Consider the following 26,901-nt stretch of genomic DNA (forward strand, 5'->3'; position numbering starts at 1 on the left):
TCCTACCTGCAGTAAAGTCCACTGGCTTGTAAAGTACTTAATTATGGAGATCCAATGGCAGATGTGAAACATCTCTAAACTCAAATCACTAGGAAGAATTTCAAGTTCCCAAGATGCCCACACTCACTCAACAGGCAATTTTTCTAAATTGTAAACCATACAAAATAGATATATCTATTCTTTTCTCTTCTTTGAAAACATATCTGGAAAACAATCCAAAAGTCCAGATCAAATTTAGCTGTCAATAAAGCCTCTTAGTTCTGGAATAGAATGGAGCCAATGTTTCTACCAAGACTATCCCAACTACCTTCCTACTATCCCTCAACCTAATGTTTCCCCAGACCTAGAAGGCTTGACATACAGACTTAAGGAACCTTCTTGTCCTGATCCTATGCCCTCTTAACCAGCTAACCCTGGGAGATCCTCTGGACCTAGGTGGGGTCCCAGACAGATGCTCTGCCCTCAAGTAACCAAGCCTGGGATGAATCTACTCAATACCTAAGAGGGTCAGCTAGACAGGTAACTCAGTGTTATTGGGGAAATTACTGTGTTTTCAGGATGCTGAGGCATGCTTTAGAGTGGCCAGTGCCCTCGGCCCTTTATCTTCCTGTTCTTTGAGGATAGAGGCTGATGGAGAACCTCTAAGTCACAGGGCTGCCTTGTGTTACACTCTGAGGGACATTCATATTTATTCAACTTAAAACCTGGAAGCAGTTTTCTGTCCCCCTGAGCAGAACTGAGCAGTTATTAGCAGGGGTGCAATAGTTCTCTCATAAAGAATGTCCATACCTTTGCATCTAGGTGGAAGGAAATTGCAGCGTACTCAAGTATCTCCACATCTAACAGCTACAATAATGTTAGTAATAAAAATTTACAGGTGTGTAGTGTCCTCCTTATAAAAATTACCCTTTACTTCACATGTTCTTTCAAAATACCTAGAAATATAAAAAGCTTATGTCCTAATTTCAGAGATGGATAGCAGGAAAAACTCAATAGAGATAAGTTTAGGTAAGTGTTTGAGTTTTAAAATTAAATGTTGGGGGCTGGAGAGATGGCTCAGTGGTTAAGTGCATTGTCTGCTCTTCCAAAGGTCCTGAGTTCAATTCCCGGCAACCACATGGTGGCTCACAAACCATCTGTAATGAGGTCTGGCCTGCAGACATACACACAGACAGAATATTGTATACATAATAAATAAATAAATAAATATTTAAAAAAAATAAAATTAAATGTTGGTCAAATTTGGGAGTAATATTTAAAATCAATTTTAAGCTTCTTTTAACTTCAGGATGACCACTTTTCTCTGAAAGATGATATGTAGAATTCTCTAGCTCTCTAAGACAAAGCTAAACCCCATGAAAGAAGCTTAAATCTGCTTTTCTTAAATGTTCCCTTTCTAGGTAAGAATTCTTACTTTAGGGCCACTGGAGTATTGACCCCAACATTTTTTTTTAAGTTACCAAATATAAATGCCTACCATAAAAGACTATTACTTTGTAAGCATTGTTTCTAAATAACGCTAACATAGAAAAGAAAAACACAGGACCAAGAAGGAAATTATAATTTGCTACTCTAGGTTGAGTATGTGGCATTTTATACATTGCACTCTCTTTGAACTGGTTTCATTTTCAGACACGATTTTGATCACTGTCACATGACTAAGTCATTTGATAACCATATGGGATAAAAATCAGAAAGATGCCACTTACAAATCAATGGTCAGAAGCCGCCCAGTCTGACGACACTAATCAAATCAACAAGGGAGGAGAGAAGATGGTTTACATATAGTTCCATCCGAGGATAGGCCTACCTGAATCATATGCAAAATCTCTGGGTTCCTGTTTGATCATCAAAGGAGGGGGGAAGCTTTGGCTGGCTGCACCTCCAACCATGGTGTTGTGTTCATAGACTGGGTCGTGGTACTCTTGCTTAAAGCCTTGTGGTGGGAAGGGGATGTTTGGCTCAGACATCTGGCGTTGGTACATAGGACGCCCTTCCCTTGGCAATGTCGGCAGAGGAGGAAAAGAATTGCAGGGTTCAGAAAGCTGGCGACGAAACCTAGAGAAGAGAGGAGTGTTTCAGATGAGATGGTAACACAGAACTGCTTTAAAGGACGGATATGATGCCTAACTGCAGGAGTTTAATACCAACCGGCCCAATGTGCACAGATCTAATGAACCTGAGAATTCTCCTTCTTAGAACCGTAGTGCTATGGTTTTTAAATCGCATGATGACGTGTGCTCCCCTTTTAATCCAGCCATTGCAAACGCTTCAGTAGATGATGCAATTAAAGGTGTACTTCCAGTAGCTGTAGAACAATAAACTGTTTTGAATAAATATGGGCCCTAACAGCTAAAATGACCAATTTTAAGCTAATTGGATCATTTACATAACTTCTGGAAGAAAAGGTTCTCAAATACTTACATACAAGAAAAAGCAGGAACAACAGGATCTGATCTCAAATGGCATTCTTTCTCTTTAGAGTTTGTTACCAAACTAATCAGCAGCCAGACAAAAATCTATTTACTGGCTTTCCTTCCACAGCCATCAGTAATACAGGGAGCATGAGAAGAACAAATCTTCTCAAAATCAGCATGCCCTTAAATTCTTCAGCAGTTAAATTAACAACATGTAGCAAATTTTGGCATTCTGGGGTTTGTGTTTCTTTTTCTAAAGACTACCTCTGTCCTGTCAAACAGCTCCACAGGACACTGCCTGCTTTTACAAGCTCCAGACTGTTGAGTTGATCAAACACTAAACCTATGCACACAGTCGGCCACCGAAGACGATGATACTAATATAAAGAGCTCGCGCAGGTCTGGGGTCAGCCAGGCAGGCTGGGAGAGTGTCAGGATGCTCGGGGGTCTAGGCCAAGAGCACAGGTGAGGCCCATGCTCCTTCATTCTTGGTAACGATTGGCTAATCACATAATTGTGTATCTCATCTGTAGTTTCATTGACCCACCACAAAGATGTGAACTAATTAAAGATTTAAAAGTGCTCTAAAAATGCTCAAGTGCTTAAAAAATAACCTATAAAACATATCCATAAGCAAATAGTAGCCTATTAACCCCCCCACACTAAAGCATTCCTGAACTTTTAATTTTGAAAGTTAGCATTTAATTTCAGCAATGTTAAATGAAAATAAGGTAAAAGCCACGGCATGGCAAAGCGATTGCTTTAGCATTTCGAAGCATACTCCATGCCAGGAATTAACTCTAGGTATACCAGTCTCTTCCATGGAAAGCATGGAAATTCCACTTACACCTGCACAAAATAAACTTAGAAACTCGGATATTGTGAAACAGCTAGGCTGGCTGGCACTGCATTCATTTCCCTTCTCTTGCTTATTTCATTAGCCAAAAAAAGAAACAGAAATTATCATTAAGAACTGTCAAGGAGTGAATCAGAAAATTGTAACTTGAAGATAAAATAAGAAGCTGGCTCACTTGTGAAGCCTTAAAAGGAAGCTAATAATGCCTGCGCTGAAAGCTTTGTAAGGAAGCAAGTCATTTGCTTTTACGAGTCAACCTGATTTGTACTTATTCTTGCTGGAGGCCACTTATGTGGCAGTGAAAAGCTGCCCAGCAAGATGCACGGTCTCGGTGTCATTCTGGTTAACCATTGACCAATGGGAAAGGGAAAGAAATGGACAAAAGAGTTTGGTGGCCGAGGACAGTGTGTTAATGTACCCGTGGGTAAAAAGAATCCAGGTAGGCATTTGGGGCACCACTGAGGAAAACAGACAGGTCTCTTGCACAGTGGGTTAAAGACAAGGTGCCAAAGGGCTGGCCTGAGGTGTGCAGGGAGGCAGAGGGAAGGAAGTGGAGCGCAGGCCAGCTGGCCACAAACCGTTCCCAGAGTGAGGTGGGGTGCCGGGGCTGGGGGTGGCTATCTGGGAGAGGGATCTGTTCCCACAGCAAATTTGCCATTTATAACCAAGGGACTGCCATTTGTTGGCCAGAACCCTCTAAGAAATCCTCATCAGAAACATAAGGTTTAAGAGATTTTCCTGGGACTGGCCAGCTGGTGCGATCCTCAAAACTCAGTTGGGGGGCAGAGTGGGAAAAGACCCCGAGCTTCCCTCCTGTAGTTCCGGGCCGGCTGTTCTCAGTCTCAAGTACTTGACTTCAAGTTGAGATACCAAAATGGATTTGGCTAAAGCATCTCCAGTTAGGTCATCTAAAAACATGCACACCACTTACTCAGCAGTCACCTTGCCTTAGAAATAGCCAGCCTGCGCCTGCGCGGAAGGCACACGGCATAACCCATAATCCACTGCTCATTTGAATTGCGTGTTGGGGACGGGAGAGGGGGGTATATGTGTGACAAATTAGGGGAAGGCTGCAGAAGTGAAGGAAAGCAACCTTGATAGTGTTTTATTTCCCCTGCTTTTTCTTTCTGGTCCTGCGCAATGTGCTTCTGTTTAATGGCCCACCCTGCAATAGGCATTCTTTCCGACGGTATTTTCAAAACTGTTTACACAGAAGCAGGCAACATTCTACTCTAAAGAAGCCTCAAGTCTGCGGGGGGAGAAGGGAACGACAATAGGTGGCATTCGGTAGCTAAAGCATGGCAGAACTGGGTGATGGGAGGAAAGGTAGAAGATGACTCAGTTCACCGGGGAAAACAGGATTTCATTCTATTCCTTTAAAGCAAGGAGGGACTGAATTTGTGGCTGTGACGTAAAGTGCGTCTTTATGTATCCAGATTTGCCTGTGGCACACCTGCTTTGTCTGTTACCCAGGCGTCCTTTCTGGAACTATTCTGTAGAGATGTGCAAAATTAATAGGTTTGTCTAAAAACACTGTAGCTCTTCAGAACACCTAAGAGGCATGTCCTCCAAGAAAGCCTTAACTGAAAGAGGTTTGTTTGGGTTAGTTTTGTCTGAAATGGCATCTTCAGCTTACCTGTGGTCCATGGGGTAGGTGCTGTCTGGTATGGACTGAGAAGGAGGGAGGTGAGTTGGGAAGGCCCGGTCAGGTTTCGGAGTATGAGCTGTATTTGGAGATGCATGATGTAGTGGAGACACTGGAGTACTGGATGGAGTCGGGGGGTTGGAGGGCCTCATTCCCACGTGTGGCTTCTGATCATAGGCACTACCCAGAGAACAAGAGAAAGTACGGATTGCTTTGGAGTAATTTTTAAAGATTCCTGTCCTCAGAAAGAAAACGTATCTTAGCCATAAGTGATAAGGGAGCAAAAACCTTTGGATTTTGTTTTTTAATTGTCTAACTTATAAACTTCAAAGTCCCTATGCCATTAAACAGAAATTAGAATATGAAATCATAGATGACATGAACATTTGTAACATACATTTTTCGTACACAGACAACTTAGTTAAGGAAGACCCTATGACGGAGAGACATCATCACCTCCATCTATTCTCACCAGGCAGCTTTCAGTAAGCTGGGCAGATCCTTCCTGCATAACTAAGACCTCATCATGACTTTCAGTAAGCTGGGCAGATCCTTCCTACATAACTAAGACCTCATCATGACTTTCAGTAAGCTGGGCAGATCCTTCCTACATAACTAAGACTCACCATGACTTTCAGTAAGCTGGGCAGATCCTTCCTACGACCTCATCATGACTTTCAGTAAGCTGGACAGATCCTTCCTACATAACTAAGTACCTCATCATGACTCTGCCTCCATACTATTTTTAAAAATAAGTCCTAATATTAGTTTAATAAGAGAGACCATTTTGGATTTGCTTTTATTTGTGGCAGAATTTTCAGGCAATGCTATTGCCTTTATAGATGTTTTATATTAAATAAATGATGTTTGGTCTTAAATTCCTCACATGGGATAATAAAGATTAATGGGGAAAATTAAAATGTCTTGGATATATTTAAACTTTCTTTAATTATGAGTGCAAAATAAAATTATTAAGAATAAAATCCCATTATCTTAGACTAACTTCCACTCTCAATTACAAAAACAAAAAAAGTAAGCTGTTTGTTTTATATTATGAAGTTAAATCGCTTCCCAATGTGTGGCTTTCTGGAATATGACTGAACTACTGTTTCCAATCTAGAAAATATCTTACTGAAATCAGATTTTAATTTCTGAACAACAAAAACATATTTCCATGCAAAGTGTCTAGATTTACTCTTCAAATATAAAAACTGATGTGAGCTGAGTAAGGCAGTGTGTGCCTTTAACCACAGCAGAGGCAGGCAGTCCACTGTGAGCCAAGCAGATCTATAGACTGTGGTGCACAACCCAGCCAATGCTATCCCATGAGATCCCATCTCATATACAGCTCTCTCTCTCTCTCTCTCTCTCTCTCTCTCTCTCTCTCTCTCTCTCACACACACACACACACACACACACACACACACACACACACACACACACACACATATATGTTAGTGGTATCCGTGGTAGACATTTTGAAAGAAATACTTTTAGTCACATTAATGTATAATAACTTCCAGTTTCTCTATTAGTACAATAGAATTATATCCAAGTTTAAATATCCCTTCCAGAAGGGCAGGGGCATGTGCTATGTACATTTAGATCAGCTATAAAGCAATATGTATTCATATAAAGAACACTGGGAACAGAAATTGTGGAGGAGAAAAGAGAGGAACTGGAAGGGAGGGAATAGGGAAATAGTAATGGAATATATTATACACATGCATGAAATTCCTATGTGTTGAGTTCTATGAGTGTTTTTATTGACATTTCTGAACAAAAACATACTCTTTCTTAAAGTGGTTTGGTCGAGTCTTTCCCATCAAAAAAAAGAAACAAATGACTACTTAACCTGAGATATTGCTTTAATCTCCCATAAGGTGTTTTATTAAATCTTACTATTTAGACAGACATGGAAGTACTAGAATGTTTTGTATACACCATACATGCTGAGAGAGATGTTTGTTTCCAGAAAACTTCTCCAAATTGTTGACTAACTCCTCAACTGTTAATTTGTGGGTCAGAGACACACTGCATCAAACAGTGTTTTTATGGTCACTGTAATAATCAGGGCTGAATTGCAAAGAGAATCCTATAGCTAACCTGTTCAGTGACTGGAAATCATCCAATGTCAAGATAACTGTGATGGGAATACATGCCTTAAGAAGAAAATACAAACAACACAACCAAATTTTCAAACATGTATCAGTGTCTTACATGAACTCATTATGCAGTTGTAGTTCAGTTTTACAACAGATCTGCTTTATAAAACTTCCTGGTTCAACTGAGCTGCCCCCTCGTTTCAGGCTCCCATGAGCCTCTTAGGAAGTAAGATATAAAACAATAAATTTCAAGAAGAAACAGGAACAAAGGACTCTAACACTTGTCAGTTGCCATGAGATGGTACAATTTAATTGTCTTGAGTCTTAGACCCCACAGATGCGAAAGAGGGCACGCAGTGGACATATTTGCAGCCACACAGGATTCCTCTGGATCCCAGTGCACTATGAGCTTGAGCTGACACACCTTAAACAGGAGTGCACATATTTGGAATCAGTTTTCAAACATTCTCACACCACCTCCCTTTAAGAACTAAGTTTCTACTGTAATCAAAAGTAATAGTCAATAGACAGAGCCAACTTTTTAGAATGCAATTAGAGGCCAAGATGAAAAGTAAAAGCATGCAACTCACTGCAAAGAGTTTTTAATGAACATATGAGTTATCAAATTTTCTGGCGAATGAACAATGTACTTAGAATGCACCACCCTTTGGTATTATTTCAAGAAGAACTGGCTTTTTAATAGATAATTGCCTTGGTTAGGCCTTATGAAATTCTAGTTTTATTGCAATTGTCCATGAATGTATCTTATAGATCATCAGTAAGGCCTATCAGATAACTAATGTACTGCTTTTGCTTGCCAAATGTTGTAGTTTTTTTCTGATAAACTCTTTACCTAAAGTAAATAATGCATTCATTCTGATGGGAACCTTCGAAAGCTGCTTGTGCCAAATAAGACCCTCTTTTCAAACCCAAGATGCATCAATACAGTAGGAAAACAACTGATGATTGAGATGAGAATTATTACTTTAAAATGATGCTAAAGTGTGTGATGGCATGGCAAATGGGCCTTCAGAGTTCTGCTGCATACATTACCCAATTAGCTTATTATATCATAAAGATGTAACCTATAAAGCTGAGTGGAGATTGTTGGATAGTTTTGTGTTTTCTGTTCTGCACAGTATATCGCTGCTCTCAGGGAGAGCAGCGCTGCTTACCTGATGCTGTACAGGCACTTTTCTCCATAGCTGAATTTAAAAGGTTGCTCTTGACTGCAGGCAGACCCGAGTTCTGAACAGGGGCTGTGGGGTTCTTTCTTGATTTTCAGTGGTAGTCCATGAAAAGCCACTAAAAACAGAACAAAAGTATCTGTCAAGATTCAATTCCATTAGGAACTAAGTCTACTAGTCTCTTTTACGTCTCTTATTTAAAGTATCATTAACATTTCATAGTAACCTATGCTTGCAAAAATAGTAGAATTTGATAGTCCATGAGGCAGAAAGGATTTTGGGAGTTTTCTTGGCTCTTCCACCTCCTTTTCTACTTGTAGTGTGTAACAAAATGTATGCCTGTAATTTTTCTCTGCTTAAAGTAAATCAGATCAGTAGTAATTCATTTTGCTGATATTAACAATTCTACAAGCTCGGTTTTCAGAAAGAAAGCTTTGAAAACATGTTATAAAGATTTCCAATGACTACACAGGGGCGGGGAGGAATGGAACTCTTAGTCAGGGCTGGAGTACAGCTTTGGGCATCATTCAGTAACAGTGCTTCAGTGCCAAAGATGTTATGGCACGTGACAAAGAAAATCCAGATGTAAGTCCAAAGGAAAGCCATAGTAGTAGGGAGAAGATGAAAACCAACCTATTTAATATTGGTGGTTATTTTTAAAACAGAAACTAAAGTACCTGCTTATCTATCTACCTAAACTATGAAGATTAAAATACGATGCAAGGAAGTTCTTTATCGCATGAAATTCTCAATAAAAGTCACTCTCCATCAAATGATGCTCTCCGTTTTTTTCATATAATCTAGTTTGTAGCTGTGTTTAAGGAAGGTTACAGTTCATGTGCATTCATTTGTGCTTAATTTAGTATAGATTATGTCATAAAATACACAGCATAAGAAATCTACATATGTATATTCACATAATTGTGTTTATTTTATGACTATAAACCAACTAATAAATTTCACTGTACTTTCCAAAGTTTGATGAGCACTCAAGGGTTCACTATATAACTATTTCACTATTAAATGTCCACAATAAAAATTCTGATAAGTGGGGGAAAATACCACAAAACACATGTTCATCCAGTATACATGGATGATATATGTGTGTTCGCCATTTCACTAATTCATAGAATAACAAATATGTATGTTGCAACATATTTATTGGAACCCTGACAAAACTTTTTAATTATTTACTAGTTCTTTAAATACAGATAGAAAATGTAGGCACTCAATTCCTAACACTGTGAACTAAAACTTAGGTTTTACATGTTTGGAAATCAATTTGCCCTCAGAGAAGTAACATGAAGATCTGGGAACTCAGATTTAATCTCCATGAAAAAAAACTGTGAAGACCTAAGATATTATATTTCTACATTTTTCATACAAAACGTATGAAAAAATAGTAATCAGCTTACAAAATACACTTAACCCCAAAGAAAAATTAACAAATTAAGTTTTACTAAAATTAAAACAGTCTCTTTAAAGGCAACATTAGAAGAACGAAGGAGAAGCCATGCCCTCCATGATGCTCACACCAGAAAGATCCGACAAATAATGCTAATTTTACATGAAAGGAATTGTTGCTTGGCAATACAATTCTCTAACTGGAATGGACAAAAGACTTGGACAAGTGTTTCACACACACATACAAAATGGAGTAGTGACAAACAAGTGAAAATGTAATCAAATATTTCTCAGCAGGAAATTGCTAATAAAACCACAAATTATCACCAGATACTCATTAGAAAAACTAAACTATGAAAGTTGACAATATCAACCCATCTCCTTAGCAGCATGATTTGAAAATGGGTTGGTATAAGCATCTCAGAAAAGAGTGTGACTACCTGCTAAGGTTCAACATGAATATACCTTATGATCTGGTAATTACACTAATATATATTCTCATATGTGTGTATATGCATATAGGAAAAAGGAGTGCATGTGTTCCCCCAAAATACGGATGCAGGACTGTTTGTGGGAGTTTTATTCATGAAAAGAAAAGTAAAAATGCTTTAAATATTCACTGGTGGAGGTAAGTCAGTAATGTATGGCATCTGCAGGGAAATAACATTCTGAAATAGCAGGGAACCAAGTACCTTCCATCGGGTCCATAAACACAGATGCTCTCACAGCTATGGAATTAAGCCCTGTAATTTCCAAAACAAAGCTAACTGAGAGGGGAAAGGTTTGCTTTCGTGTTTAGTGTGTGGTTTTGTACCGAGGCTCAGCTAAATTACGTCTCTAAGGTGATCTGTAACTCCATGGCTAGCATCTTCACTCAAAGGGGAGAAGTGGACAAGACATATGGGTTTGGGAGAACAACATGTGAAGGCAGAGATCAAGCTGAGGATTCTGCAAACCAAGAAATGTCAAAGACTGGCAAGAAAGTGACAGAGATTAGGGGAAGAACTGTGGAGCGGATCTTTTCCCTTATTTCTCAAAACCCTTTCCACATCTCTCTCTGGCTCTGTAGCCTCCGAAAATCAAGAGAAGTCATACCTGCCTTTAAGTCACACAAAACATGGCTTTTTGTTTATACAGTCCAACCAAATTACTGCCCCATTCCCAATCATTTTTGTAAGCAAGCTGGCTCTGTAATGATTTTATGTTACAAAAATTTCTAGGGTATTATCATCACTGGACAAACGCTGACTCCAAAGTGAGCCTTGGCAACACCAGAGTACACTGCATTCAAATAGATCCAGCACTTGAGAAATGCGCTGTAGGTCAGCTCTAGCAGTGGAGGGCTTCAATTCCAACTCTTTTAAGGCTTAATTTTATGCGTGTGGAGCTGTTAATCATTACGGACCAGGAATTAATTTTGTCTTTACTAGTCATATGCCAAATGACTAATGGGAGAGATCTAAGGTGCCCAAGAATTTTTGTTTGGTTGGTTACGCTTGTTTTGTTTTTTTTGTTTGTTTGTTCTGTTTTTGTCCTTTTAATTTCTGCAGGTGAAGAATAAAACTTAAAGCCAAACTGAAGCCTTCAATTTTCTGTACAGGAACATGGGGTTTCTCTTAAGTTCTTCACTTTAGCTTGCCTGCCTGCCTACTGGAGATCCCACCTATGACTTCATATACACGATTTTTAAAATTTACCTTTGCCTGAGAGATGCAGAGACTCCCAGTAGAGAGGGCTGAGTTTGAGGCTGGCTAGGAATATTTCATCACAGTACTCGAGGCTTCGCTTCTGCTAATAGGAGGTTTTTCCAGATCATTGGCACCAGCGCAAGAGAAAGCAGCACATTCATTTCGTGCAATTTGCTGTACCTTCCCACATGGAGTCGGTGCATGTAAAAGGCTGTTAAGTACTAAATTATTCCTTATCAAATCACCATCATCTGGAGTCATGATCAACACTAATTAAATTACTTTCGCTGAACTCGGCTCCAGCCTGCTGCTAAGACTGCTTACATTCCGCTTGCAGTGCGGTCCTCCCTGGGTCTGGAACACAGAGCTGCAGGCATCGGCATTGTTTGTAGTTTAATTAAAGTGAATCTTTCCTTTTTCAAGTGAATTAAATCAAGCGAGTTAGCCTCTTCATTTCATTGACAAAGAAATGATGTTTCAAAATGAGACTTTATTTCCTGACTTCATAGAGGTCCAGTCATTGATCTAGGTCTGAAATTCACAGTTCACCTCGGCTGTTCCTCAAACACGGTTCCCATGAAACCCCACAGCTCTAACAATCAGTTCTTCTAGGGAGAGGAAGTCGGAACACTCAAGAGATGAGCCTTGCATTCTCTGCTTTGATGGAAGTTTGACCTTTGAAACCACATCTTAAGTCTGACTAATGATGGCTGAGTTTGTCTGATGGCTCAATTTAAGAGTTCCAAATATCGGAACTTAAAATACACACTTCCAAAATAAATTTAACTACTTCTTAATCTGACAGTTTACCAGGAGTTGTGGTATTCATTAGTTAGTGATTGGTAATTTAGTAACTGTTTTCATTTTAGAAGTGTGAACTGTGAAACATGGCTTACTTCCTTTTATTTTCTACCTACATCTTAGAAAGACAAACAATACAATCAAAACACTAAAGAAGTAGCAAGAGTGGGACTACCACTTTAAAAATGTATCTTCGAGTGTGCAAAAACACAATATAAAATGACATGGCGGTAGAGAGAGTGGGTTAAATTATCTCAGGAGAGTACTTTCCTAATCATGACAATATGACATCCTCGTAACCTTCCGCTGAGAACAGACCGTGTGTGTGTGTTAGTTATTGACTAAATGCTCATCCATAAATAGGCAGAGTTAATGTGGACTGCTCACTTTAGAATCCTGATGGGAAGCAGCATCCATCTTTGAAAATAACTCAAATTTATGTAGTATTTTATGCTCTTCAAAGAACCACTACAACAGATTCTATTAGGGCCATTCTGGTTTGGTAGATTTGGTTGCTGCTGTGTTTTTAAGGTTGGGAGTGCTCGATGGTGAAGGCCGGGTGTCCAGTTTGAGGCATTATGGAAAAGGGAGGGGGCCTTTAGGTGGTGAGGCATGGTGGAAGGGTTGCTGGAGCGGGACTTCGAGGCACTGGTGCTTCTTCTTCCACGATGTAAAAAGTCTCTGTGACATGATGCAATGTGCACCGCAAATAAGAGAAGCATAACCAGCTGCCTAAAGTCTCTCAAGCCATTAGCCAAAATAAATCTTTCTACTTTTTAAGTTGATTTTATTGGGTATTTAGTCACAGAAATGGAAAGCTAACATTGTCATAAAGAAGCTAAGCAAGTCATCTCGTTAAAGATCTAAGACTACACAGCAGCAGGTTAAGACTTAGAGCCTTGTGCTGGAGAGATGACTCAGTAATGAAGAGAACCTGTTACTCTTAGGGGACCTGGGTTCGATTCCCACCATCTACAGGGTCTTTCATGACCATTTGCAGTGGACCACACGTCCTATTCTGACCTTTCCAGGCACCAAGCATCTGTGTTCACAGACATAAACCGAGGAACAATATTCACACATAAAGCACAATGAATAAATCTAATTTAAAAATTTAGCTATTATTATACGCCTGTAATTCCAGCACTGGGAAGTAGATGCGAAAGATCAGATATTTAAAGTCCTCAAGGCCAGTCTGGGCTGCAAGAGACCCTGCTTTAAAAATGATAACAAATAAACAATTGTTTTAAAGAACCATAGGATTTGGGTTGCAATAAAATTCAAATTTGTTTATACTTTCACCTACAATGTTTCTTGTTCACACACACACCATAACATTATATAAAATCACATCAGGTATTTCCGAAACTTTCATTTCTTCAGTAACTACTGCATCTACCGGGCCCCAGATGCGACAGTCGGTGCCGAGAACTAGAAAGCAATATTGAGCTACGGAGTGCAGGTGCTGAATGAGATGACTTCATAGCATCAAGCACATATATGGGTCTAACCAGAGTTTTATTTAGATTTCTAAAATACATTTCCTCTAGTAAAGATGTTAGCTTGTTCTCTATGCCTTACGCTTGATTAATTCATGTGTGTGTGAAACACGCAGCTGTATGCACGACCTTACTAACATATTACTGGCACTTATATCGAAATGCAAAATGTTCTCAGAGCATTTGTGTTTCTTTTGGGCATTCTGCCTTCTTTCTGTTTATTCCTGAGACCGAAGACATTGAAAACTTCACACTGCTCACCACGCACTGGAGCAAAGGTGGTACTCTCCCACAAGGAAAGCTTGCCCTACCCTGGGACAACCAAAACATCCCAAGCAACAGACAAGTCTCCTTCTAGACATGGATACAAAATGTAAGTAAGCACTACTTGGCTTGACTCAGACCTTTCCCCCCTTTTTTTTTAACTCCTTAATTATTCTAGAGTGAAACAGAATAGTAATTTCTATGAATACAAAACATTTGCCCTAGGAGAAGAAACCTTTATTTTTGATTCTTCTGAAAGGGCAAGCAGGTCTTTGAAACAAATCTACAATTTTCAAGAGCTTCAAGCCAGAACTGCAGACTTCCCATGGAAGTATCCTTACGTTGGTACTGAGATTTCTGGCCTACTAAGAAAATAAAACCCAAACCAAAACAAGATGTTTAGGATAATAATCTACTATATGGTTCTTGAGTTTTTAAATGAGAGGCTATAGCCACCTGTTTTTATAAATGTGGGGTTTTGTTTGTTTGATTGATTGGTTGGTTTTTGTTTTATTTATTTATTTATTGCTTTTTTTGTTGTTGTTGGTTTTGGTTTGTTTTTTTAAGTCGGGGTTTTTCTGTGTAACAGTCCTAGATGTCCTGGAAAACTGTGTAGACCAGGCTGGCCTCGAATTCATAGAGATCCACTTGCATTTTTAACAAAACTCTTTCCCACCCCATTCCTTGGTGGACAGTCTGGGGCTAGTTTGAGCCAAGGTGGCTAACTTGAGTAGTCCTGACCAGAGGGCCTCCAACGCCTAAACATTTACCATCTGACTCTTTCCAGAGAACAGCTTGCTGACCCTCATCTCAGATCATGATCTATAGTGATAAGGGAGAAAGCAAACACAAGAGAAGCTGGCAGAGTGACGTGCGCTCATGTCCACTGTTAACCCAGTCAACAAAGGCCACCAGCATCCGTTAACACTTTGTGTGGACTCATGTAATCGGTTCACGGTGCTATACAAACAAGCTGGTGAAAAATGGCACAAAAGCGAGACTCATACGCTGCAAATTTATGAGACATGAGGGATTTCAAAGCACTTACTCGGACCAGGGGGCCATATAACATGGAGAATTTTCTACACCTTTCTAGAAAATATAACCAAAAAAGTCAAAATAAAAACAAATCATGTTGTGGACATCAAAGTGCTTTATGGGGAAAAAAATGCTTGGCTGTAGAGGTGGTTTGGAGAAGGGAAAAGCTCTGTAAAAGGTGAAAAAATAAATGGTATACATAAATTAGATTATTTAAGACCACACCATGAAAAATGCATGCAGCCTTTTATACAAATCTATGTAGTTAAGAGTACACTCAGTATATGAAGCACTCACTTTCAATTGGTATCGCTTCAAGTTCAGGTGATAAATGGATGGCAATGGCCTCAATTAGTGCTCTGTTAAATTTCAGAAGCAAAGGGGAAAGCTTGTGTACAAGTAAGGACAATAACGTAAATACACCTTGCAAGGCAGAGAAGCTCAGAGCATCCTCAAGCTCCATCTGTGGCGCTCCATAGATTCCTTCTCAGTACATTTACTTCAAGCTCTCCCCATCCTCCCGGCGCACACACACACACACACACACACACACACACACACACACACACTGACAGCCATTACTAAAGAGCCCAATCTCAGCTATCAGCAGAGTGCCTTTATGGGGCCATTAAGCCATTTCTCTTGTTTACAGTGCCTGAAGAAAGATGTGAATTATGTCTGTGACAAAGCAAGCGATAACATTTCTAAACTGCTATCAAAATGCAAACTGAAACACATCGAAGGGCAGGAACCCTGATTTGAGTTTTCATGATTTTCCATTGTTTGCAGCATCTGGACATATATTCCCCCATAATATCTCTGAGGCAGGAATTCAGAGCCTCGCATGGTAACACGATATCCATTTCTTTCTTCAATAAGATTCTTTAAGGCATGCTAAGAAAGATGCCACAGAAATGTGAAGGGGATGTTGCTGGATGCTGCACAGAAATTCGCTGTGTAGAGGCCCCCTTGATGTTTCATGACTTAAAAGACTTTTGAGTCATCATGAGAAACAACCATTGTTTTCTGGACCTCAAAATTTTTTGATTCAAGATGTTGTTACATATAGTCAAAGTTTTGAGACTGAGCTAGTAGCGTTGGTTTAATCTTCAGAACACTCTGAATACAGGAATACTAAGAGAAAGAGCCCTGGAGGAAAGCAGGGCAACTTGGGGACACCCGACACCTGCTGTCCCCAGGGAACTTTAGTGGAATCATGCACTAGAGAGGAACCTAAGCCCCCAAAAGACTCCTGGCAGTAACAGTGAGTGTGCTCTCTCCTGCATGGATTTCAGAATAATTCTGTCAGAGGCACACTTCAACAAAGGGGAGATCACACGTGAGAAAGTCCTGGAGGTGACATTGACCCTGGAACTCACATCTGCATCTAGCCTCACTTGTCCACAGACTTGGCACCTGAAGGCAAAGCTGAACTAGAAACCCAGAATCCTTCCAGTCTGTAGAATGGACCTCTTGGAGTTGTGACTTTGGGTACATTACAAAACACCATTATAACATCATAACCCAATACAGTGGATATGCGTTCTAGGTTTAGTGTGTCATCCCTCTCCTCGGAAGCAGTGGGGATCAAAGTGACTTCTCTCACTTGACTTTTCCCACCAGCTCTGACGATATTGATCAGAGGTTGCCAGCATTTCATTGGCTTCAACTACATTTGCTTACTTGTGATAATTTTCACGTATCAGATTCAAATTAATTTTATGCTTTAAATATTCAGACTTAAGAATTCTCAAGAAAGGAATGATAGCAACAAAGCAATGACACTGGATGTGGTCAACATTCCATCATGAATACAGGTCAGTGGTTGACTGAGCCATATTCGGCTGGCCCCTCCCACCAAGACCTGGGTTTTCATATTTGACATATCTCTTCTGCCTCCATCCTAATCTCTAGCAAAATCTGCATTGATGTCACTTTAGCGCTTATCTGCTAGGCATGTGAGTGCCTTGCCCCTTATATAACATAGTCATCATGTCGTCACATCTATCTATCTATCTATCTATCTATCTATCTATCTATCTATCTATCTATCATCTATCTATCTATCTATCTATCTATCTATCTATCTATCTATCTATCTATCTATCTCTATTATCCACTCATCTCTATCTACCTATATTTCTGCCTGTCTTATTCACACACACACACACACACACACACACACACAGTCAACTCTAACCATAAATGCTATATTGATGGCTTACATTTGTAAGGCCGATCTCAGACAACAATGACAAGATGCAGGGTTACTACTGAATAGACATAAGAGAAGAAAGGCAAAGATCTGATATAAGACTTTAGGACACGTTTCTGGGCCCATATTATGAAAATAGGCATTGAACTCCACTCCAGGCATTTTGGCACTGTGGAAATCATAGTGACTCACATTCGCAATGACCCTTAATCATTATGAAAAAGAAAAATCAGGTATAAATGGTATAAATACCGTATTAAAGCAAGGAAGGCACATAATGCACATTAACAAGCTGTGCAGGCAAGATGGTTGATATTTTAGGGCACTCACTGCTTTAAAAGGTGTTTTAAATCTCTTTTAAAATCAATTACATGGACCACCTACTTCCTAGTTGATATGGGAACGGACGATATTAGTATATTAATAAAACAAAAAGAAATACCAAAACCAGAAAGTTATTATTCTAATTTTAAAAGCATCATCAATTGAAAAATAAAGGGACTGGATGCACAATGTGTGGATTCACTTCTCTAAGCTAAAGTCCAGGTTTCATATAATGGCTGTTCAGCTTAGTAGTACTAAATGCTCCTCACTTTCCTGGGCTAATTGTCAATAAGAGCATGCTGGGAGGAACGAGTTCTTCTTTCTGGAAAAGGGCAGGAACAGGGAAACGAAGTTCTAATGGAGGAATGATCCAAATTGAATCACTTTTGCATTTTGCCTTGGCTTTGAGACAGATCTTCCTGCCCCTACTGGTCCAGTAGATGGAAAGCAGCACGACACATTTTTTGGAAACAAATTCTGTGCCGTGAGCCCAAACATACAGCACTCCACATCCAACTGGCAAGAACAAAACAGAACAAGTGGTAGCTATTTGAGAAACAGATCTAATCCATCGAAATGAAGTTCCCAAATGAGAAAATCCATCCAAATCCATATCTCCCTAGAGCTGTCCTATTTAATGAAGTCCTAACCCTAACCTTTCTGAGCCCAGAACCTACTTTCCTAATGAATCTGTCCCACTGTGCATTGATACAGGTACTCATTAAGACCTGGAAAATCCCCAAAAGAAAGATGACTTCTCTCCACCCTCATCTGTGTCAAATGATGGGTACCAGGTACAGGAAATGACTAGGAAGAAAGTTGTCACTCCCAGCTGGGCATAGCCAGGCAGACTCTGATACTTCTTGGTGTCTCTTAATCTGACGTAAAGAATCTCTGAGGAATGTTGTGTAGCACAGGGGCCTGTGTATCCAGGCATGAGGGGCAGTCTTCCCTGGCCATTATGTAAGCATGAAGACCACTTCCTTGCATTGAAGGAAGCCAGCGCTCCAACTTCCTCTAGCATCCAGTACAAATCATAGGGTGTTGCCCTCAGAAGGTGATGAGGACAGATCTCTAACAAATAGCTTAAGAAAAGTGTGGTAAATCCGTCCTTCAAAATACACTGCTGAAAAAAAAACAAAGGAAGGAAGGAGGGAGGAAGGCAGAGAAGAAGGAGGGAAGGAAAGGAGAGATAAAAGAAAGCAGATCATAAACAAAAAAAACACCAAATGCAAATGATATCAAAACCGTGTCACTTAAGAGTGACAAGATACAACTGTGACCTTCAATTTTGCTTTTTAATTAGCTCATGAGCACGGAAAATCAAACCCAAAGTTTCATGGTAATTACTTTAACTATCGGCCATAGTAATATGCAAAACAAAATTAAGACAATATTACATTGCTTCAAAAGCCTGCCAAATACTAACATGCGTGTCCCTGTGGAATAAATACTAAACAACAGTCATTATGGCTTGTAAGTTTAGCTCACATAAAAACAAGAACTCAGGCTGAGCAATACAATCCATTTCTTAAAGGCACTTACTACCAAGCCTGAGGATCTGAGTTCAAGCCTCAAGCCTCATAAAGAGCAGAGCACATACATCCATGTATGCAGTGGCATAGGTACACACTCACACACACACACAAATAAATAAGTGTAAAAAAATGTTTAACAGGCACTCAATTTTTTTATGAAGGAAAACAAACTAGTTTTCAATTTTAAATTAAATAATAAGTAGTGAAACAAATATGTTTGACAGAATTCACTAGGTTAAGTTTTCAGAAGTAGAGCAATATGATTGTAATTTTAGAAGTCATCTCACATAGAGTAGCATGACTTGGACCAGGCCTCAAATACACACAGGGCAAAGACACTGGTATATGGTCCAGAGAGGGAGGGGGAAAACTGGACTAGAGTGCTGACATTTCACTCTATAATATATAGCATACCCAAGTCTAACAAGACTTTATTATTCTGCTACCTTAGATGATGATTTTTGCACTGACTGTTTTCATATGTACCCCCTCAAAATGATCTTTTGTTTACTTGGTAACTCATTACTACTTGCATAATTCCACTTCCTTGTAAGCTACCGAATCCTGGTGTTTGATTAATAATTTCATATACTTTTCATCTGTTTGGGGGAAAAATAAAGCCTGCAATTTTCATAGTTTTAAATTGACCATTTTAGCACCAAAATAATACATAGCATAAGTACGGAGCAGGTCCCATAGGGCAGCAGCACACCTGCCGCATTTCTGCGTGACCCTACAAAGGGCATGATTGACATCAATTCAAACATTATTAGCCACCTGGCACAGTGTTCAAAAAGACCCCGACAGTAGACAATCAAAGCTGGAAACGTGTTCTCAATACCAGAGCTAGGAAAGTTTGCCCTGAAAAAAGAAAGCCAGCTGGCTAGAGCAAAAAAGAAAAAAAAAAAAAGTACCTTTCAGTAAATACCAATAAAACTTTACAGGCTGCCAAAATAACAAAGATACAGTGATCACAAAGGAAACCTGGCGATTTCCCTGACGAGAAACACCTTCTTCAGAAATGGCTTGTCACCCGGCCATATTACAGCTGTTAATGCCAACTCAGGTAAATACTCCGAGTGCATTTAATTTAACATAACGTCTGTATAATTTGTATCCTACAATAAATTTGAGAAAGGTCTTCCAGAATGCCCCGTAATGGGATGGATGAGATGGCTCAGCTGATAAAGGTTTCTTGCACCAGGGCTGATGATCCCGGTGCTGTAGGGGACCGGGGAGGGAAAAGAGAAGACTGACTTCTGACCTCCACACACGTGCCATGGCACACACATGCACACAGATTGAATACCAGGAACAATAAGAGTGAATAAAATACAATGCTTCATCCTGTTTAAGGTGCTGCTGCCTGAGTGTGTTAGAGAACTGCTTTTATGGGAAGTAGTTAGCACCTTGAAAATCTCCGTGCACTTTATCAGACTGAGAACTGCCCAGCAGGGCTACAGAGGTGGCTTAGCATTTCCTCACATTGGCTGCCCTAGGAGAGGACCTGGGTTTGGATCCCAGCACCCAGAGACTGCTCACAACTTCCTGTAACATCGATTCCATGGGTTCTGATGCCCCTCTTCTGGTCCTTACAGACGCCAAGCATGCAAGTGGAACAGACATTCATGTACAGAAAACATCCATACATAAAATAAAATAAAAATAAATCTATAAAAAAATGAACACTCATAGAAGAGAGCAAGTACGCTTGAACTCATTCACACAGGAGACCACTTCCTAAATAGAACCCCAGTAGCACAGACACTGAAAGAAACAATCAATAAATGGGACCTCCTAAAACTGAAAAGCTTCTGTAAAGCAAAGGACACTGTCTACAAGACAAAACGACAGCCTACAGAATGGGAAAAGATCTTCACTAACCCCACATCAGACAGAGGTCTGATCTCCAAAATATACAAAGAACTCAAAAAATTCGTCATCAAAAGAACAAATAATTTAATAAAATAAATGGAGTACAGACCTAAACAGAGAACTCTCAACAGAGGAATCTAAAATGGCTGAAAGACACTTAAGGAAATGCTCAACATCCTTAGTCATCAGAGAACTGCAAATCAAAACAACTCTGAGATTCCATCTTATACCTGTAAGAATGGGCAAGATCAAAAACACTGATGACAACTTATGCTGGAGAGTTTGTGGGGTAAAGGGAACACTTCTGCATTGCTGGTGGGAGTGCAAGCTGGTACAGCCTTTTTGGATGTCAGTGTGGAAATTTCTCAGAAAATTAGGAAACGGCCTTCCTCAAGACGCAGCAATATCACTTTGGGGTATATAATCAAAGGATGCTCAATCATGCCACAAAGACATGTGCTCAACTATGTTCATAGCAGCATTGTTTGTCATAGCCAGAACCTGGAAACAATCTAATTGCCCCTCATCAGAAGGATAAATAAGGAAAATATGATACATTTACACAATGGAGTACTACACAGCAGAAAAAATAATGCCATCTTGAATTTTGCAGGCAAATGGATGGAGCTAGAAAACATCATTTTGAGTGAGTTAACCCAGATCCAGAAAGACAGTTATCACACGTACTCACTCATAGCTGGTTTTTAAACATAAAGCAAAGAAAACCAACCCACAAATCACAATTCCAGAGAACCTAGACAACAATGAGGACCCTAAGAGAGACAGACATAGATCTAATCTACATGGGAAATAGAAAAAGACAAGATCTCCTGAGTAAATTGGGAGCAAGGGGATTTTGGGAGAGGGTTGAAAGGGAGGGGAGAGGCAGGGAGGGGAGCAGAGAAAAATGTAGAGATCAATAAAAATCAACTAAAAAAACCTGAGCAGGTGGCATGATCTGTTATAATCTTTTTGCCTCACACCCCCACCCCTCATCCACAGCCCCCCACCCTTCATCACCACCCCTACCAAAGCTGAAACAGCAGGGCTGAGTGTCTGAGGCCAGTACAGCTATATATCAAGTGTGTGTCTTAAACACACAACTAGAGAGTAGTTTCACAAAAACAGGAGAAATAAGAGACAGGTAAAAAAAAGAAAAAATAGAAGGGCTGGGAGGGCAGCATTCTTTGTAGTCTTTTTTTTTTATTATTAACAAATGGTAATAAAACATATTCACAGCAAACAGGGGAATCCCACATCATCTCCCCTTTTCTGTATAAATAAAAAGGATGGTTTTAGCTTTAACATAGTAAAATTACATATAACTAAACAGGTATCAAGCAAGATTTACAATTAAAATATTTTTATTATTGATTTTATTGAGCTCTACAGTTTTCTCTGCTCCCCTCATTTCCTCTTCCCTCCTCTTCAACCCTCCCCTGTGGTCCCCACACTCCTAATTTACTTAGGAGATCTTGTCTTTTTCTACTTCCCATATAGATTAGATCCATGTAAGGACTCTTAGGGTTCTCATTGTTATCTGATTGTGATTTGTAGGCTTGTTTTCTTTGCTTTATGTTTAAAAACCACTTATGAGTGAGTACATATTATAATCCACAGACCTGCAAACACACGATTTTTGACAAAAAAGCAAAAAATATATAAAATAGAAAAAAGAAAGCATATTTAACAAATGGTGCTGGCATAACTGAATATCAACATGTAGAAGAATGAAAATAGATCCGTATCTATTACCATGCACAAAACTCAAGTCCGAATGGGTCAAAGACCTCAACATGGAGCCAGCCACATTGCCCATTTTTTCACTTTTAATCATATACAATATCATCTACTGTACAAGAATGACACCAAAATACTAAGTTTGAGTCTCTACAGACAAGTCCAGCCTATGCAAATAAAGCAGGAAGCAAACAAGCCAAACACAATGATAAAGAAAATCAAACGAGAAAGACTTAGATCTGCTTAGCCATAACCAGGAGATCAGCAGTAGGCAGACACTGTGGTAAGACGCTTACATAAGAATTTGACTTTGCAAGCATTGTAAGAACAAACTGCAAACATGCAGCTCACATTTCCATAGCTAAAGGACACATTAGTCTCCAAGAAAACTGATACTTAAATAGATAATTTCAGGACTCTCATATTTTTGTAAGCAGCTTTTGCAACTGCTTTGACATATACTCTATCTATCTATCTATCTATCTATCTATCTATCTATCTATCTATCTATCTTCCCTCATTTTAAAGTTGAGAGTTACAATCATAAATGAGCCAGGTCACATTACAGGGGAGATTTAAGAGGGAACTCTCATTCACCTTCACAATCTTGAGAATAAACAGTTACTGAGAAGCCCTCTAGACACAGATATTTAGCTTACTAAATCAGATTTCATTACCTTACAGCAATCAATAACAAGGCATTTATACAAAATTATAATTATATTTGACTGAGATGATATGATAGTTGGAACAGCTGCAATTTATAATCAATAGTTATCCAAATGCTCATTATTGCCAATGCTTATGACATATGAGATATTCTCAATTCTTTCTCTGCTCATAGACTAAGAGAGTCTTCTACAAAATGTATAGAAAATCACGTTTAGAATTGCATTATTTTTTTACTGATACAGGTTCTCAGTGGCCAGATCAAAGGACCCCTGCCACTTCTCTTCTGCTCTAAAACCTTCCTGCCACATTGCCCACAAATCTCCTAAGGCTTCAGTACAGGACAACACCACAAAGTAAGACCCAGCAGGCATCTCACCTGCCACTCATTTAACTCCACAGCAAAAGTGTCATGCCAACACTCCAGTGGAGATTTTTTACTTTGACTTGCTAACTACAAAGCAGAATAAATTAAATTACAGCATATGACACAAACAGCAGAGCATAAAGCACAGTAATATAACCACAGTGTCCAGGAACTGTCGGAAATGGAAAATCATACCACAGAATGATATTTAAATATTATCAATATTTTTCCTTTGACCTTGATTGGCACATTTTGTGGTAACATGAAAACACACACAGTAGTAATCCTTTTACAGAGCAAGATTTTCTGTTATTCAGTGTACACAGGGGCACTAACTGGAAAGTAACTTCTATATTTGGCATTATTGTTTTACAAAATGTTCACTCAAATAAATATTAGTTACCAATAGCTTCTAAAGTTTTAAATGAAAAGATGTGTTTGCTACTTGATAGTCTAAGTGACATATCTAAGCAATAAAGTATTTTATTGTCTAGCTGCTTTCTTTAAAACTGTAGAAATTTTATGTATTGCTATGTTGATCTACTTAAACTTCAATTTGTCCTTTTGGGATTCTTCTATACTAGATGAGACAGAATAATGACGAAAGCAGGTCATGACTCCAGGCATATCGCTTTCCTATAATTTAGTGACCAAAGAGTGACAGTGACAATTAGCCTTCCTGTTTACACAATATAGGAGGTTGCGATAGAATGGATTTCCCCCCATATTTCCCTTTCGGTTTCCCCCCAGAATCATAATCTTGTACTTTGGTGAATCCTTTGCTGTTTCCAGATATAAGGGGCCATGAGATGCATTAAATGCTGGAAGCAGGTGACAGATCCAGCAACTTATACTAACACTTAAAGGTGTGTGTGTGTGTGTTATAGCCCCTGTTGTGATTGATAGTTCCAAGAAACTCAAAAAATATGAAGATGAAAGCATACTTCTCTGCTTCCAAGTGTGCTAAAAAGGATGGACTGATAAGCTTGGAAAAAGCACAGGGATACCAACTGCAAAATGATCACAGGATCGCAAACATAATAGGCTGTTTTGCATTCTCCTCCTGGCCCTTTTGAGGTAAACAGAACTTTGTAAATTGAGGGTGTGCATATGATGGGCTTGGTTCTCCTCTTCCCCCACTACACATCAGGCTCCAAAAGAAATTATAAAATTCCCAAAGTATATTCATTATTTAATACATATTGTTCTAAGTATACTAAGTATAGTTAATTGAGTACAAATGTGCAGATATGCTAAAATATACACTTGAAACAAACTCTTTGGTTTTTATCTTTCCTCTTTCTCTTTCTCAATGCAGTGTTAGCTAACTTCACCCTGAGAAATTTCCAGGTTCACTTGTTCACCAGATAAGTTCTAAGTGCATCTGATGCACTTTCACTAGTCCACAGAATTTGACTAGTTCCCACCTATGACCCTTACACCTGGGAAATGGGAAAGCCCTATTATCTAATGTCCATTTCTGGATTTGGACACTGGGCCTAGTCTCTCTGAAATGCAACAAATGCACTTGCCTATCAGCAGCATTAACACTTGGGCTTCATCCACCCTGAAGACCTACACTTCATTAACAAAATGAGTGGCAAACACAAATATTTGGGAAATTCTCTGCTGAGAGATGTCTGCCACTATTTAGCTACTTTGGTCTACGTTTGTCACTATTACCTGACCAAACTGTTTACTTAAAAAAAAAAAACTTAAGTTTTGGCACAGCTCCACCTGATGGGCACTGGTTACAAGCAATTCTTGAGGAAACTATCTGTAGTTGGTCATAGTGTGCCCACACTTAACTTCTCTGAAACATAATTTTATCCATTGAAAGACCATAAAATGGACATGGTAGTTTCTACTAAATTAGGTTGTCGTGAAAAATCAGATGTCTTAAGACATAGTGTGCTTAGAAGAAGTTTCAGCACTCCGTGAGCCCTAGGCAAGAACTGTTAGGGTCCAACAAAGCACGGGCTTAATGCTGAGAAATCTCTAGGTTCATGTCATCTTTATTTGTCTGTAAGCCTGGTTTGTGGTTGAAGTGCATGCTTCAATTTCTTCATGCAGCTTTTTTCAATTCCTTTAACTTATATTGACAAGGAGAAACAAAAATCAAGCAAGTAGAGAATTTAGGGTGTACGCCAGCAATCTGTCTGGGTTTCATTGTGAATATCATAGAGACTGTGCTAATAATAGATGCTCTGGACAAACTTCTCCTCATTTTATCTTTACTCTCTTCACCCTTTGGAAGATTCAGAAATGGAAGCAATGGAGCAGTTAGTGACTTGGCAGGATTATAGTTATTAGTCGGGAGACTGACATGATGGCTTAGCTTGCTCCCATGTCTGAAAAACTTGAGTTCAATCTCTATAACCAGCATAGTAGAGACAAAAACTGATGCCATCTGAACTCCATTTGTGGGTCAAGGCACACCTACACGTGTGCACATACACACAGACAAAACAAAAAGAAAGAAGTAGAAGGGAAATTGAGCCTGACGTGTAGGACTTCACAGCTCTCTGAACTTATCGTACATTACCGTTATTCAAATATTTTGAGCATGTCTCCCTTCTTTCTCTAAGCTTCTCAGAATTCTTTCTGAAGGCAAGAATCAGGTTTTTTTTACATAAAAACTAGCTCTCATATAAATGAATAGCCATTATCTTGACATTCTAATCATACAAGTAAAACCAAAACCTTCTAAAATACAATAACTTAAAACTAGCTTTAAAATGGTGAGCACTTAAGAAAACAAAATGATTGTTGTTGGTGGTATTCATTTGGCAACCGTGAATATAGTAAAGAAAACACTTAGAACACTGTGCTCAAAAAACACTGCTGCACAAACCAGAGAACAAGCAAGGTTTTCCATAAATTTGGAATGTACTTGTTAGACCTGTAGTGCTTGTTCCCCTTCACGAGCAGTGGGACTGCTCTTTAATGAGAACTGCAACAACCTAGGAATACATGCTTCTTACATGTGTATCAGGAATGACATCACAAAACCTTGTCTTTGATTGCTACATGAATCAGAAACAATCACCTCACATTTTTTTCAACTGTAGTATTGGCATTGCTATCTAATTTTTTATTCCTATTCACTTATCTTAGAAACTTCTCTGGGTTACTGATATTGTCAATTTTTCACAGAGCTGCTGAGTCTTGACAAAATACAGCTACTTCACACATTATATTCAACCAACTCCCTTCAACATTTATTTAGAAAACTTGAAAAAATTGGCAAGTCCAGATGCAAGCTTCAC

The 26,901-nt window shown here is 39.2% G+C and overlaps 1 protein-coding gene across 4 annotated transcripts in view; it reads right to left on the reverse strand.

Annotated features, from left to right (window-relative positions):
- The window catches only part of Etv1 (ETS variant transcription factor 1), a 90,561-nt gene that overhangs the window by 32,843 nt on the left and 30,817 nt on the right, over positions 1 to 26,901 (reverse strand). For all 4 annotated transcript variants that reach the window (XM_057782473.1, XM_057782470.1, XM_057782471.1 and 1 more), the window contains 3 exons: positions 8,199 to 8,328; positions 4,910 to 5,098; positions 1,811 to 2,058 (listed from right to left, as the gene is read on the reverse strand). In XM_057782473.1, coding sequence (XP_057638456.1) covers positions 1,811 to 2,058; positions 4,910 to 5,098; positions 8,199 to 8,328 — 567 coding nt within the window. The remainder of the gene's footprint in view (positions 1 to 1,810; positions 2,059 to 4,909; positions 5,099 to 8,198; positions 8,329 to 26,901) is intronic.

Source organism: Chionomys nivalis, chromosome 10 (assembly GCF_950005125.1).
Source record: "Chionomys nivalis chromosome 10, mChiNiv1.1, whole genome shotgun sequence".
NCBI classification, from domain to species: Eukaryota; Metazoa; Chordata; class Mammalia; order Rodentia; family Cricetidae; genus Chionomys; species Chionomys nivalis.